At 46.0% G+C, this 15,773-nt stretch overlaps 4 protein-coding genes across 4 annotated transcripts; 2 read left to right on the forward strand and 2 right to left on the reverse strand.

Annotated features, from left to right (window-relative positions):
* Nucleotides 1-4,844: 4,844 nt before the first annotated feature.
* Nucleotides 4,845-7,696, forward strand: AOL_s00079g485 (uncharacterized protein; the record flags this gene model as incomplete). Its single annotated transcript, XM_011124360.1, has 5 exons — nucleotides 4,845-5,089; nucleotides 5,176-5,374; nucleotides 5,438-5,741; nucleotides 5,798-7,566; nucleotides 7,628-7,696. 5 exons carry the CDS (start codon nucleotides 4,845-4,847, stop codon nucleotides 7,694-7,696), a joined length of 2,586 nt encoding a protein of 861 aa, XP_011122662.1.
* A 384-nt stretch (nucleotides 7,697-8,080) lies between these two features.
* AOL_s00079g486 (uncharacterized protein) lies at nucleotides 8,081-11,487 on the reverse strand (the record flags this gene model as incomplete). Its single annotated transcript, XM_011124361.1, has 7 exons — nucleotides 8,081-9,280; nucleotides 9,348-9,911; nucleotides 9,978-10,052; nucleotides 10,112-10,926; nucleotides 10,994-11,083; nucleotides 11,168-11,350; nucleotides 11,424-11,487. The coding sequence occupies 7 exons, from the start codon at nucleotides 11,485-11,487 to the stop codon at nucleotides 8,081-8,083; spliced, it is 2,991 nt and encodes a 996-aa protein (XP_011122663.1).
* Nucleotides 11,488-12,514: 1,027 nt separating this feature from the next.
* Nucleotides 12,515-12,938, forward strand: AOL_s00079g487 (uncharacterized protein; the record flags this gene model as incomplete). The annotated part of the gene is made up of 2 exons (XM_011124362.1): nucleotides 12,515-12,737; nucleotides 12,805-12,938. The coding sequence occupies 2 exons, from the start codon at nucleotides 12,515-12,517 to the stop codon at nucleotides 12,936-12,938; spliced, it is 357 nt and encodes a 118-aa protein (XP_011122664.1).
* An 813-nt stretch (nucleotides 12,939-13,751) lies between these two features.
* AOL_s00079g488 (uncharacterized protein) lies at nucleotides 13,752-15,444 on the reverse strand (the record flags this gene model as incomplete). Its single annotated transcript, XM_011124363.1, has 5 exons — nucleotides 13,752-13,905; nucleotides 14,005-14,367; nucleotides 14,438-14,553; nucleotides 14,651-15,212; nucleotides 15,344-15,444. 5 exons carry the CDS (start codon nucleotides 15,442-15,444, stop codon nucleotides 13,752-13,754), a joined length of 1,296 nt encoding a protein of 431 aa, XP_011122665.1.
* Nucleotides 15,445-15,773: the final 329 nt, after the last annotated feature.

Raw genomic sequence — 15,773 nt, forward strand, 5'->3', positions numbered from 1 at the left:
CGGAGGGCATCAGGAGAATATAACCACCCTACCTCTGATCGGATTCTCTCCGCTGAGTCTTACACGCTGTACGCAGGCTATGCATGGCCTACGTAACTTTCACATTCTTATCTTTCTATTACCAAAGCATAAGAAACACTAGTCCGACCGGGTGTGAACATTTTTTTCTTTTCGTTTCCCAAATCCCTTCAATCACATCAACTTAGATTGCACATGCTTGCTTTTCCGTGACGGGTAGTCGAGTCAACCCGGCTAACCGCATGGCCAGAAACATATTTAGATTTCCCTCGCCATGCTCACATCCGTTCGCGATAGGACACAGCCTTCACGTCCCTGAACCCTTGCCTCAAAAACATCGAGAAGAAGAAGAAACAATATATTAATAAAATAAAATAAAAGAAGGAAACTCCTGAGAACAAATCCCAGAACGACTCATGCCTCATCGACCGCTAGGGATCTCGGAGCCAATATGTAAACCAGGTGGACCCCCCTTCCTGCAGCCATAAGGGAGATTTGCAACCTTGTTAATTACACGCCGAGCCAGGGAGAGTTTATTTTGTCCTCCTTCGTCCTCTTTGCTTTGTTTGCACAACGCGGATTAGGTGAGCCCAGGATTTTCCAAGACACTTGGATTTTTCCGAGATCGAAACATCTACGTCGGAAGATGCGAACGATATAATCGAAAGTTTACCAAGCGTGGCAGTGTTCGCGCCGAGAGAGCTTGTCTGTACACCCGAGAATGCTGTTCTGAACTATATCTTCGATTTTCTTCTTTCTCTTGGATGAGAAACTCTACATACATACATTGTATGTACATGTACATATCACCGCATATTGGATGATGTTGCATCATTTTCTATAGTTCCGAATCGCTTAGCCTGATGTTCGATTCACAGCTCGAATGAGAACAGCCTGACCCACATCCCAGGCCACACCAGTTCCACCACATGCCTAAAAATCTGTCTTCTCAAGGTCAACTCGCCAGCTGAGAAAAGAGTGAGGATGGAAAAATTTTGTCTTCGCAATTTCGGTTGCCCTCACGGATAAGACCAGTTTCATGAGACGGATCGGACTACCCATTCGTTTTCTGGGTTCTCCCATGCAATGCACATGTGAATAAAGAATGTTCAGATGGTGTTTCATAAAAAAACGTCGGGGAATAATTGGTTTCCTGGGCGTGAGAAAAAAGGAATGATGCAGCCACAAATATGCGCCCAAGAAAATACCAAGAGATAGGTAATGTCGGGCATGGATGCGTGCATTTGGTCCAACCTTAAACCTACAGCTGGATCCTGGAACCTTATCCGAGCGACGGCCCTCCCAACGAGGATCTACCTTTCAAAAACCGTAATTTTCCGGAAGCATCAAAAATTTTTTTCTTTCTCTTTGCTAATGAAAGGAGAAAGAGTAATTATAGATCAGCCATAATATAAGGCTTTTATATTATATCTGTCGATTGGATGAAAAAAATTTTACACGCTCGTATGGATGCATGGGAACGGACCCAGGATAAGACAGGAGAACCCGACCTTTCGTCCCCCCTTACGGATTTTGTCTCTTGCTGACGTACTACAAGTTTCTTGGGACTTTCTTGTCTGTGATAACAACATTCCACCATCTCACAACATGCTAGCCGGCAGAAGTCTTGAGTCTGACGAGTCTGACTAAAAGAATTGTGGTTTATGTGTCGCGTACTGGCTGTTTGTATAACCTGAGGTCGGAGAAAGCGAAAAAAAGTAGTTAACCAACGTTATTCTACATAATCTCATGCTACACGATATCGTGGATATCGACATGAAGACAACTCTTGGAGTTTTGGCAAAATTGCCCAATCGGGCGCCTCTCACAAGCCTCGTTGATGAAACTGTAGGCTGAGGAGATTACACGATTACTGATTGTGCTTCACCGATCTCCCCTTTTACTGCCATTCCAAAAAACTTTTGTTTTTTCTTAGGGCTAGCGGCTGCTTCTTCCCTTTTTTTGCGCCTGTGTTCTTTTTTGTGCGACGCAGGAGCACATATTTTCTGGGCTGGTCATTCTAGATCTAGATTCTGAGATATGGGCGTGGACAGTGGCCGGCCGTGGAATCCGATAGGCCACGGGTACGGGAGGGCACGTTGTTCTCTTCTTTTGAGTTGAGAATTCAAGGCGTGGGGGCACGGCCGCTCGCTATTGGCCTTACAATCCAACATTTTGGAGTTTGATTGATTTCCTTTGAAGGATACCATGGCGGACCGGAGGAAAGGAGGCTCACCTTGTTATTATGAAAGCAGTGTCTCTGCGAAAGGGAGATAAGGAAGTCGCCACGGTAAGAGCGTATGTCGGACAATAAGGATGAATCGGGGCGTCCACCGCATTCGTACTTATGCGCCTATGTACGCTGCGAAATTTACCACAACCTCAACACAAGAACTTAAAGGAACTGTTGCAACGTTGGTCTCAGTTCCAACCGTCAAGTTGTGCAAGAAAGAGTTTAAGACTTCGGTATTTGAAATATATATACATACATATATGACAGTCTAGAATAGGATCGGATCGTGATGTAAGTCAGAAGCCACAGTATGAATACAAAAGCTTTTTTTTTTTTTTTTTTTTTGCCCCATGTACGTGCCTTGGCGGTCGGGCTGTTCCGTCTCGCCATTTCGTTTAGAATTCGACGAAACTCGCGGACTGTTTCTAATATAGCGCTAGGCATCTCGGAGCCGTGGTACAGAGTTGCTAACTTCGTGGCCAAACATAAAAACATATTCTAAGCCAAGGAGGGATTACAGGCATTCGATTGAGATTGTGACACAAGCTGATGATGGGATCGACGAGGACATGGCGTAATCGCCTCTTCGAAGTCTTCGGAATATACTAAGCGTCAGCCTCGATAGAATTTAGCCAAAATCGCCTGCTGATGAATTCAACGAAAATGTTTAATATCTGTGTAATATCAAAAATGTCCGCGATATATCTAGAGCCGCTGGAAATTCGAACTCCGAATATCGCAGGTCGAAGCAGTAGTGTCAGTAAGCTTCATTCTTTTTTTTTTTTTTTTTTTTCAGAGGTCAAAGAGCCATAGTGCCTTCCATCGTCTCCAATTTCACGATTAGTATTCCCGTAGAGAATCTATTTAGGCAAATATCACTGACAGAATGCTGGAAATGTCACAGCGGAAGCCTGCTGAAGGATGCTCGAGCAAAAGGTCACGGATGCATGGTTTCCGGAGTCGGATAGTCCGAAGTTATTTTAGTTTGTGAAAGGGACATAAGCTTTTAGAGACCCAAGGATCAGTTATCTTGTGGATCTGGATTTATGCGGGGTCGATCCGGATGCGGGGCTTGCCAGACGAGGGGAAATGGGGCTAATAGGCTAAATCCCATATGGAGAAAGGCTTTCTTCCCAAGACTGTGAGGAACAGTACGCCTCTCCCTCGCGGTCATACAGCACTCAAACCATGGAATCAATCATGCGCCACCTTGGTTCCCTTTTTAAGAATCTTGGGTGATATTCCAGAGTCCCGATTTTAGAGATCTCGAGAGATACCACCCAAGCACTAGTTAAACCTAGAGTTGCGGCTAAACTGTGTTAATTCCTACTATTTTCATTCTTCAACTCGACCCTTAGTACTTTGTAGGATATGAAATCTTGTCAGGAGATGCTTGGGCATCGGTATATATCGTCAAATGGAAAAATTCAGTCATCTCATTGTTGTATCGGCGCAGAAATCGAGGCTGGTATCGGAGAATTTGACGGAACATCTGTGTCTCTAATTCCGTTGACGCGTTGTTGTGGGCCTACAAGATGGGATGAAACCACAGAGTCGGATCCCGGCCCGTCCACTGCAAACCACTATTGTTTCAGGTCCACAACATCAACGCGTTCGCCCCACAGCCCACTATCATCTATCACATATCACTACAGAATGCGGACCGGGTATGTACTTATGGACAAATGTAAATTCCGACAGCCGAGGACCCTTCGGCAGGTTTCTTTGCTCTTGCCGAATACAGAATTCGAACTACGACGGTACGATTGTCTCTATCTTTCGTGACAGCGGTCAACCTGGTATGCCCAGTTGTCTACGGTACCTATATCGCTACCAGAATTCCTCACCGGGATCCGAGGATGAAAACCACAGGAACATACCACGCGATCTTTGGGTAAATCCATGATATCCTGGTACACGATCCAGGTACAATCTTCTGAAAAGCTTGAGTGCATTGTTTCTCCGATCCCTACAGCTGCACGTGTAAACATATACTCTCCCGTCAGGAACGGAGAGGATGTCGGCCGCGGATTGTGGGGTTTCCATACGGCAAAATAAATAAAAAGGTCAGACCCTAGAGGATGGTATTGCATAGTAGACAAACTATCATGCAAAGCCACTGCTACAACGTTCCGAAGGTGCCTGAAATATGGCGTCAATGACTGCCACTGCACCCAAAATTGAGTAAAGCCGTCGGAGAACATGGCTCCGTCGACACATTCTACCACACAGCTACTATTTTCAACTTGGATCCACTAGAACGAAACATGCTCAAGGAGACGATTGACTACTACTAACTGGAAAACGGGTAGATGACCCTTCAATTTTTGGTTTATCCTAGCTTGTCTAGCCGTAGGAACCATAGGTGGAGACGCCATACCATGAAGGTCTTCATGAAATTCCGAGAAGACCGGAGAAACGTAGCCAGTAGGCTAAAAGGGTTTTAATGAGGGCAATGTAGGATCTTCGGTCAAGGGGACCTTGAGGATCGTCTATAAAATACTCTGAGGCCCCCCGTGTTTTGCAGAAGATGTTCCTAGTTCTCTAGACAATCACAACATCGACTGCACTGTTCTGTGAATAGTCCGGAACAATGGTCGCAATCTCGGCTCTGTTGGCGGCTGCTGCCGCGCCGCTTTTGGCATCTGCGGCTCCATCGCAATGTTACAACTGGAAGAACGTCAAGGTTGGAGGAGGTGGTGGGTTCATTCCCGGTATTGTTTTCAACCCAACGGAGAAAGGTCTCGCATACGCCAGAACCGATATTGGTGGTGCCTACAGACTCAATGCCGACGATACGTGGACACCCTTGAACGATAACGTTGGATCCCCTGACTGGTATGTTCATTCTACTCAAGATCGGGAAATATGGACTCGTAGTTGTATATTGTAGATGGAATGCATGCTGACGATTATTCCTCTAGGAACCGCTGGGGTGTTGATGCTATCGCCACCGATCCGGTTGATACCAATCGTGTCTACCTCGCTGTTGGTATGTACACAATCTCGTGGGATCCCAATAATGGTGCCATCATGAGATCCACGGATAAGGGTAACACCTGGTCCGAGACTGTTCTTCCATTCAAGGTTGGAGGTAACATGCCTGGGAGAGGTATTGGAGAGGTATGTCGATATAGTATTATAAATTTATTTAGGAAAAGCAAAAGTCCTGACTGGAGTTTTTAGCGTCTTACCATTGATCCTCATTCTAATAACATCCTTTACTTCGGCGCCCGTTCCGGAAACGGATTGTGGAAGTCCACCGACTATGGTGTCACATGGGCCAAGGTCTCTTCCTTCACCAATGTCGGAACCTTCAAGCCAAATGCTACCGACCCCAACGAGTACATGCAAGACCCCATTGGTCTCGCATGGATTACTTTCGATGAGAACAGCGGCGGTAGCAAGACTGTTGCTACTCCTCGTATCTTCGTCGGTGTCGCCGATCTCGGAAACTCCATCTTCGTTAGCAACAATGCTGGATCTACCTGTGAGTAGTAGCTACGGGGAAATAGTTTCGGTAATATGATTCTAACTTTTCTATAGGGGCTGCTCTTGCTGGTCAGCCTACCGGTTATATCCCCCACAAGGGTGTTTTTTCCGCTGCCGAGAATGTTCTTTACATCACTTACTCCAACGGTGGTGGTCCATACGACGGAACTTTGGGATCTGTCTGGAAGTACAACTTAACCAGCAGCGCTTGGACTAACATCACCCCACCTTCTCCAAGTGATAGCACTTACTACGGTTTCGGTGGTTTCGCCATTGACAAGCAGAAGCCAGGTACTATCATGGTTGCTGCTTTGAACTCGTGGTGGCCTGATGGTATCATCTGGAGAAGCACCAACAGCGGTGCTACCTGGACTAGCATCTGGGAGTGGGCTGGATACCCAACTAGGAACAAGTACTACAAGATCGATGCTTCTGCTGCTCCATGGGTCTACGACCCTACTGCCACCGACCCCAAGGATGTCGGCTGGATGATGGAAGCCCTTGTCATTGATCCATTTGATTCCAACCATTGGCTCTACGGTACTGGTGCCACCATTCTTGGTAGCCGAGACCTTCTCAAGTGGGATTCTAGCCCAAGAAACGTCACCCTCAAGATCATGGCCGACGGTATTGAAGAAACTGCCATTCAGGATCTTCTCTCCCCACCGCAAGGTCCTGGTATCCTCCTTTCTGGCATGTACGATGCTGGTGGTTTCCTCCACAGGAATCTCGATGTTCCCCAAACTCATACTGACCAGTTCCACATTTACTACACTGGTACCACTGACATCGACTATGCTGGTAACAAGCCATTGAACCTGGTCCGTGTCGGAACTCAGCTTCAGGAACTGTCTTCTTCCAATGATGGAGGTGTCAGCTGGAATAAGATATATGCTGCCAACAACGCCCAGCACGGTACTGTCGCTTTGTCCGCTGATGGTGATATCATTATCTGGAGCCCTAACAACGGTCAGCCAATCCGTTCGCAATACACCAATGCTTTCACCACCATCTCTGCTCTCCCAGCAAATGCTGCCATTGCTGCTGACAGGCGCAACAATAATCTCTTCTATGGTGCCTCCACCAACCAGTTCTATGTCTCCACCAACGGAGCCCTCGCTTGGTCTGCTACCGCCACTCTCACCGGTGCTACCAAAGCCTACAAGATTGTGCCAAACCCAACTGCCTCTGGGGACGTCTGGGTTTCCACCGACAACGGTCTTTTCAGATCTACCGACTCTGGATCTTCCTTTACCAAGATTGGTGGTGTCACTGTTGGCGGTCACTTCGATCTTGGAGCACCGAAGACTACTGGTGCTTACTGGTCCATCGCTGGTTTCTTCACCGTCGATGGAGTTGCCGGTATCTACCGCTCTGATGACGCCGGTGTCAACTGGGTCCGAATCAACGACAACTACGGATTCGGTGCCGCTGATGCCAACAAGATTGCTGTCGACTACAAGGTCTACGGTCGTATCTTCGTCGGTACTAACGGACGTGGTATCTTCTACGGAAACCCAAGCTGCTCAAGCCCTCCACCGACTAGCAGCACTACTTCCGCTCGCACTTCATCTTCTACTACTGCGGTTACGACTACTCGCACTACCACTCCTGTCACCACCTCCTCGACTACTGCTGTCCGAACTTCTACTACCACTAGCAGCACCACCGCTGTCCGAACTTCGACCACCACTCCTGTTGTGACTACCACCAGGACCACAACTGCGAGCACCACCGTAGCTACAACCACCCGCACGACCACCACCTCGGCCGGCGGTGCCCTTCAAAACCAATGGGGACAATGTGGTGGTATCGGCTGGACTGTAAGTACCCTCCGCTCTTTGCAACATTTTCTTGAGACATAATACTAACAAAATTGATTAGGGCCCAACCGCCTGTGTCTCGCCATATACTTGCCAAGTCGGCAACCCGTACTACTCTCAGTGCTTGTAAATATAGGACGCACTGCCTTTACTAGGTGTATATAATGGAGGTGGAGTAAAACTCATGGGTATAGGATTGTAAATACGTAGCAATTTTTGTGAATACTCTGTTTTTGTCCGAGAGAGATATTTTTTTTTCCGTTTATATAATTCTTGTACCATACTTTTAAATAAAACAAGAGGGTGGTAATTTTCTGAGCAAAAGATCGAATTCCCTGCGATTAATCATAGCAGCAGATGCAAGCATATTTTATAACTTTTCAAAAGGAATGTTTTATCAGATATATTGCAGCACCGTTAGAGGTGGATTATAGGTCCCACCCGAACCGAAGTTAAGGAATGATATCTTAAAGTTTTCTCAGAGCCAAAGCCAGCTTCAGAGCCAAGCACTGCTCTACTGATCCCATTTGGTCTTCAAATTCGTATAAATATCAATCATAGCAACTGGCAACCTCCCTTCATTTGTAAGTTTAAACTCTCCGAATGCCTCCAAGACAGACTCTCCATATGTCAACAACCAGCTCTTCCAGTAGGGTGTATTCTTTGCGTGGTCAGACTTTAACCACTCAACAGTTGAAAAGGGGTTTGATGCCAGTCCCTTTGAGATTTTATCTGGGAATCCATATCGATTGGATGTCGTTGGCGTTTCTGTGAGGTTAGTCCAGACAGTACCCCAATATGTAAATTTAGATCTGCGACCTAGGATGAATTCCTCGAATGTTATGAAGGGATGGGGCTTTCTACGTCTACGAGATCTTTGTAAAGTAGATTGAGACTCTAGCCATTCCTGTAGACCGTCAAACCATTCGTCGGGGATATCATTTGTCCAGGATATTTTGGGAGGGTTTGTGGATTTCAGCCAGGTTTCGCGGAGACGAGAGTATTCGGTTTTATCCTTTTTGAGACACTGTTTGAAAGTTTGTGGGGTGTTACCGTATTTATTGTAACGTTCATAGTTTACTTCTTCGACTTTGTAGGAATCGAGGATTGGGAGGGTGTCAAATAGGACGTTGCGCAGGCCGAGACCACCATTTGCGATGGGGATTAGAAGCCATGCTGGGAGGACGCCGCCTGAAGGAATTTCTTCGGGAAAACGGGAGGTGATAAGGGATGTGATATAAGAAAGAACATCACCGTTGTGGGATGGGAAGAGTGAGAGGTGGATTTTGTTAACCGCGGAGATTATTTGTTCCACATGTTGTTTTCCAAATGCACGGGATGGCTTTGCGAAGTTTCGAATGAAGAATTTTAGGTAGCGGTTATAGGCTGTGATTATGCCCAAGATGGACTTTTGGGAGGAGAGTTGGAGGTGGAGTTCCGCTGTGTGTTTTTCAATTTCGTCTTCTTTGATGGTCCAGAGGCCGGAAGGATTGAGTTTAATAAAGCCCCAGGATATTTCGCCGGTTGGGAGAGTGGAAGTCGGTGGGGGCCCGGGTGCGGTGGGTTCTGATGAGGAGGTTGAGGATATGCGCACGCAACCGCTTTTCGACAGATTCCACTCGGTGCCAGTGAGGGCGGAGTATTCTTTTATGGTTGACCAGGCGGTTTCGCAGAGCTCTTCTGAGGTGGACCACCACCAGAAGTCGTCGTGCATCTATATTGTAGGGCTGGTCAGTTGGTGGCTTCAAGGGTTGATAGAGGGTTTATGAGGAGGGACTTACTCTGAATAGCTCTAGTTTCCCACCGGTAGCTCTGTTAATGGCAAATTCCATCAAGAATAGTTGGATTTCGCCGAATACCAAACCCAAAGGGTGGCTGATAGGTACGCCTCTCTTGGATTCCCTAACCTCCCCGCCTGGTTCGAACCTTGCTGGAAGTGTCAAGAAGGATTTGAAGAATTTCAGCCAGGGCTTGGTAACACCGATCAACTCCATCAACTTTAGAACGATCTCATGACTTTGACTCTGTGCGAATCTATACGCATCAACTTGAACGACAGTAAAGGGTTTCCCAGGATCAACTGCTTCAGCGTACTGTCTATCGATGAGTAATCGTTGAAGAAGCATTTGTTTTAGTTCTTCATTTCTAGCACGACGGATCTTTTCGTTATCTTTTTTGGTTTGGTCAGCTTCTTCGCCGTCTTCGTTGTAGGTACGAAAGTCATAGAGAGATTCGGGAAGGAGTGTTAGAAAGAACTCTTTCATAAAGGCCTTTTCGTTGAATGAGATGGAGTTTGGGGCTTTCTTTGGGTTTTCTTGGGGGAGGAGGGCTGTGCGAACTTCTTGCTGTTTTGGTTATTATTGTTAGAATGTGATTTATGTTAGACCCAAAGGGAGGCTTGAGAGACCTACGCGAGCTTCATCAATTGGATCTGTTGGGCGGAGCCAGGCTGGGCTGTTGTGAACTATTTGAAGGACCCTTCGAAGCTATCTTTGCTGTCAATTTTGATACCTTGTGTCAAGGAGAAGAAGCCGGAAGGACGAACCTCGATACCCCATTTAACCCCAATCCACTGTAAGAAGATAGCGTCAAGCAGAGATTCATCTGCATAGCATCTGTACTTCCCATTTAAATGTCTTCTGAAATTCAACTGGACGCTTTCATCACTGTACTTCCAATTTTCTATCTCTCTGAGCCTGAGGGTCAAGACCATTGCGATTTCATCGAGGATTACGGTGCTCAAGAGGATTTCTTTGCAGGCTGCCTTTTTGGCATCGGTTAGAAGTTCTCCGCTTACGAGACCGTGGATTGCTTGTTTTACATCGGTGGTGGACATCATCTCATGTTTACGGAAGGAGCCGGAGAAACGACCGATGGTGTTACGCAGTTTTTTAAGGCTTATTGTTTCGGCGAGCCAGCCTTCAAGGTATTCATCATCAGTGGCGGATGAAGCGGAAGAGGTACGGTCGTCGTTGTCTTCGTCGTCCTCATCGTCACCCTCATCGTCACCCTCATCTTCGTCATCATCACCATCGTTCAGTAGGCCTGCAGATGCCTTCTTTATCTTTTTCTTTGAATCTTCTTCAGCCTTCTTGAAGAGATCCTCAAGGTATTTGGCATATTCCTCCGGCCTGGCGTTTGGATCGGGAGCGAAGATGATACTTTCCAATTCAGCCTTTTGAGCGTACTTCTCAGGACGACCCATGCCATCTGAGGGGAGGTTCATAGTAGATTCATCATCTGACTTTGGAGTTTTAACACCGTCCTTTTCGTCATCTGGAACGTCGGCTTTCCCCTCAAAGTTCATCCATTCGTTGAAGATGGAGCCGAAGAGGGAGGTGTATTGGGCTTTACGGAGGTCTATATACCTATATTAGATATCCATCTATTATGTGGAATTTAAGGGTAAAAAAGAAACCAGACTTACGACGTCGAATTGATTCTTCGCCATCTATTCGCTGATGTTTGAAGACTTCGTCTGAGATGGTGGGATCATATTCCGACATGGCTAGGAGATCTAAGTTTATATTACTTTATTAGTACTATAGCACTACTTTATAATATGATATACATCAAGCTAGGTATCGCCAAGCATACATACCACTAGCACTTGCATTATATTCGAAGATACCTCCATAGCGGCTTGATTCCTTCTTCTTGCTCTCTTGGACGAGAATTTTTAACTTCTCTTTCTCGGATTGAGCGGCTTCTACGCGAGCAAGGATTGGGAGGAAGTGTTCTTCTAGATCCTTCTTTTTGGTGTACAGTTCCTTGAGCTTGACAGCTAAAGTTCATGAGGATACTTTAGTATAAGTATACTTGTGAGTATATATAGGGCTAAAGGAGGATGGGAATACCTGTCACCAGGTTTCTGGTATCAGCAATAGCATTGACGTCGGTTGAAGGTTTTGCGTTGTCCATGTTGAATATTATCTAGCTAGAAGCGTAGTAGTTACAATAAAGTGGACAATTGCTGCTCGATGAAATCAATATCGATAAAGAAGATAGAAGAAAACAAAAAGAGGGGGGACCAACAGCTGTTTAAATAGCTGAGAGGGCTATCAATGCTTCCCTTCAGCTCCTCACAGGAAAGCTAGCTACAGCTTGTTTGTTGAAGCTCCCAGAACCAAGAAAGGAAGATTAAGAAAGGATTACATAATTGTGAAAGACGGCACGTCCCAACAGCCAAACCCCGCACTAATCTTAGCTGCTGACTCAGAGATTAATGGGGGGGCGAACGTGTCGAGGGTTGCACTTTTGGCATTATGCAGTTCGCGACTTCCCGTGACTTTGTGATTTTGTTTGCATATGCTAACGTTAAGACGCCCCGGATTTCGGCTAGTGAGAATTCCCGCAAGGAACACATCTGTTGTATTTTATGAATCCATGCGTTCACTCAGGTTTGGGACTTCGATACATAGCGATAAGAATATGTATAACTAGCTATAGAAAAGTGACGTGACATCAATCTATAGATCCGTACAGTACAAGTTTAGATAATAGTATCGAATCTAGGCGCTTGAGGCGGGGTCTAAGGATTACCAGGCGCATAGCAATACACCCCAATCTATGCCCACTAAATTTGTGGCACATTATATGTAATACAGTTGAGGATGTAGCATGTATATAAACTCATCGAATAGTTAGCAGCTATTGTATATTTATGCAATATATGCAAAGCTTTAAAGGCGGCCAGCCAGTCTGTTGCAGTTTGTGCGGAGCCACGCTAAGCTTAAACCGGCAATCTTTGTTTTTGCCTAATTAAAAAAAAAAAAATTTAAAAAAAAAATTAAAAAAAAAAAACTCCCTTTGGTCGCAGGAAGAACCCATCAAACCCATCAAAACTTCACCTTTTCCATTCCATCGAGTGAACTTCAACTTCAGACACTCTTCACACATACACGTGCATAAACTAGTACTTAAGCACTTGATAGTACTGCCCTACACAATGGCAAATAAGAACAACATCAACCGCCCGTCCGCCTCGAAACCCAAAGCCCGTCCCAAAACAAAACCATCCCACACCCTCCGTCGAATCTCCAAAACAAACTCCACAGCAAACCACCAATTATCCTCCAAAAAATCCAGAAAGTTATTAAGGAATAAAGCATACACTGCTACTAGAATTATTGAGGAGGTTGGAAAGGAAGGAGGTGATGTTCTGATGAGAGGTACTTATTTATACCCCTCCTACGACCTTTGTATTGGCAGAATAGCGGCAGCAGATGCTGATTTTAGCGTTGGCAGACGAAACATTATCCAGAAAGAAGGAAAAAATGTTGAAGAATTTGGCTGCGAACCAGGAAGTTAAGGAGCAGAAAGAGGCCGTGATGGATGTTGATGTGGATGAGGCTGTCGCTGAGGATTTGTGAGGGATGAAGGAATGGTACATGAGACTATTCTGGGGATAATGGTGATGGTTGGGTGATTGGCGGCCTGAGGTGTACACTTATCCAGGTGTATATAGGAATATACTTAAATCTATCACGATAGTGGTAAGTCCGCCCACAAGCACTCTCACGGTTGTTTTACCCGCGTTACGATCGAGTTGAAGGGACGGAAATAATGGTATTTGCCGGCTAGTAGATGTAATATCTGAATGAGCGGCGAGAAGATATGTTACAATACAAGACACCATCTTGCACCCCCCGGTGACTGAAACAAAGAAAGAACGGAACGCCAACAGAAAGGAAAGTCAGGCGCAGGAAAACAAATAAGCGTATACACCGCCCCGGTAATAACTGAATTTGAAGCTAGGAGGGATTCGAAACGTGGTAGAATGAAGCCCACTTCCATGCGCCGCAACGGAAACCATAGAAGATCTAGGCATATGAAGCCTTGATCGAACTTGACCAACCATACAATAGACATTACCAATCAATTAATCAATCCATCGATTAGAATCTCAAACTACTTCATTCCCCATGATGCATCGATGATATTTTTTTGGTCTTTCCACATCGATAATACTTTAATAATAAAAAAGAATACTCCAATTAATTTCTCAATGCCGGAGAAACCATAAGAAAGACGAGCTTGACAAAAACACGCCCGTTGTAATAATCCAGGTTTTTCTTGTATCGCTTTTTGCCCAATAATCAAGGAATGACTGAGTACCAAAATAAATAAAAAGAAAAGATATCACTTTCGCTCGCAATTAATTCTTTGTTCGAGAACGAGGGGTATCATAGCTCCGGCTTGACGACTGGCATCGGCGAAGGGTTAGGATCAACGACCGAGGATGCCGGATCAACAATCAAGCCGGTCTGCTGCTGCCCAGCAGCTATCGCCGCGATTCTACCGATCTTCCCTATAAGATGGTACATTAATAGTGTGGTTCTATTGTACACAAAAACACTAATCAGCATTTAGCTCGGCATATTTCCGTCTCAAATATGACAGATGAAATTAGAAAGAGAAAGTGAGTGAGATCCTTACCCTGGCACCACAAACATCTTGGGAACTTCAAGCCAATTCCGTAGCTTTACAGTTGTCTCGACTACATTACCCTTCGCAGTTGGCGTTGTGCCAACTTTCTCGCCGGGGTTAATCATCCCACCATTACTCAACACTTCGACTTCCTCGTCGTCGCCGGGTAGACGGCCAGTCTGCATATATGTCTCCATCATCTCGTCCTTCTCGGTCCAACGGTCGCGCATCCATTGCTCGAATTCCTTCGTATCGTTATAGGGTATCTCGGATATACGGAACCGACGAAAATGCAGGTTAACGGATTTCGGAGGGCGGCCTTGGAGGTATTGAGCCCGAAGAGTAAATATGTCTTGGCCGTATTTGTCACGGCTAGAAGTGGGTTAGTTACTGGTGGGGCCGGGAATAAATTTGTGGGGTTTGTATGCAGGGCGGGACGTACGGAATGCCTTCGTAGGCCATCGTGCAGTCGTATACCCACTCAACAGATTCATCCAGCTGTTGAAGGCAATATTGAAGGCCGGTTACGCGAGGAAGGAGAACATGGTCAGGGTTTCTCTGCATAAGAACAAGCAAAATAAGGCAGAATGTTAACATAGAGCGTATCATAGCAATAGTCTAGGAATATCCAGACACTCTAGTGGGGTTAACTTACGAGTCCCATCTTGTCAGCAAACTTCTTGCTTGAGACTCGAGCGTTCGGGCACATATTGGTTCCTTCGGGAAAGATTAGTAGCCACATCGGCGGTCTATCCTGAGGTTTCCGATCCTTTGCCGCGATTTTCTCGAGCCGGTGCTTGAAACGTTGCTGGTCCTTTGCCCAATTCCGAGCCAAGAAGATGAAGCCGTACATCTGCATACCCCACCCTACTATGGGGACCCATTTAAGAGATTCTTTGAGGATGATATATACGGCGCCATGCATACGGGCTGCATAGGCGATCCACCAGATATAAAGCCAATCCGAATACAACTGATGGTTGGCGATGAAGACCATGCGCTCAGGGAAGTCGCATTCGAGAAGACCGTCGTCGGTGATGCGTATCTGGCCCCGAACAGACTTGTCGCCGCTGATTCTGATAGTTGTCGGAGTCCACCATTGTGTACCAGTCGTGACGAAAGTGCCGAAAGATTGTTTTGTGAGGGAAATATATGTGTAGAACCAGTCCTTGTTGTAGAAGTACAAGGGAGCTCCGATGAACTGAGTCGCTACGATTCTGTGCCATTTATCCATCCATGATATCATCATCATGGCCATCACATGTCAGTCACTATTTTAAGAAACAACCCCCATCGCCACGACTAACGATCTCGATTAAATGTTTCAGATCATAAAGAGGGTACATACGCGATACTACCGGCGGAAAAGTAGAGAATGAACAGTATCAACCGGACTGCCTGTAGGAAGCCTCCGTATCGGACCTTGCCGGCGAGGTGCGTGTCGGACATAGCGATGGTGTTCTTGTATATAGACGCAGTTAGTTGTAGGATGTGAGAGAGAGAAATAGAGGGAGCGAATGAGAGAGAGAAAGACGGAGGAGGGCGATGTTGTTGTAGAGGAAAGATGGGATGAAGTCAGAACGTGGGGAAGACGACGGGCTTTGATGGGCTACGGAAGAAGGGCCATCACAGAAACTCGGGATCAGCTGCGTTGCGGTCTCGATCAGCTGAGCTAAATGGAATGTCGCGAAAAATAAGAGAATATTTATAAGAATGTTGAATGTTGTGGTGGTGACTGGCGGGCTGACTGGCCTGCTAGGGCCGATGACTGCTGAGTC

This window comes from Orbilia oligospora, assembly GCF_000225545.1.
Source record: "Orbilia oligospora ATCC 24927 unplaced genomic scaffold scaffold00079, whole genome shotgun sequence".
NCBI lineage: Eukaryota > Fungi > Ascomycota > Orbiliomycetes > Orbiliales > Orbiliaceae > Orbilia > Orbilia oligospora.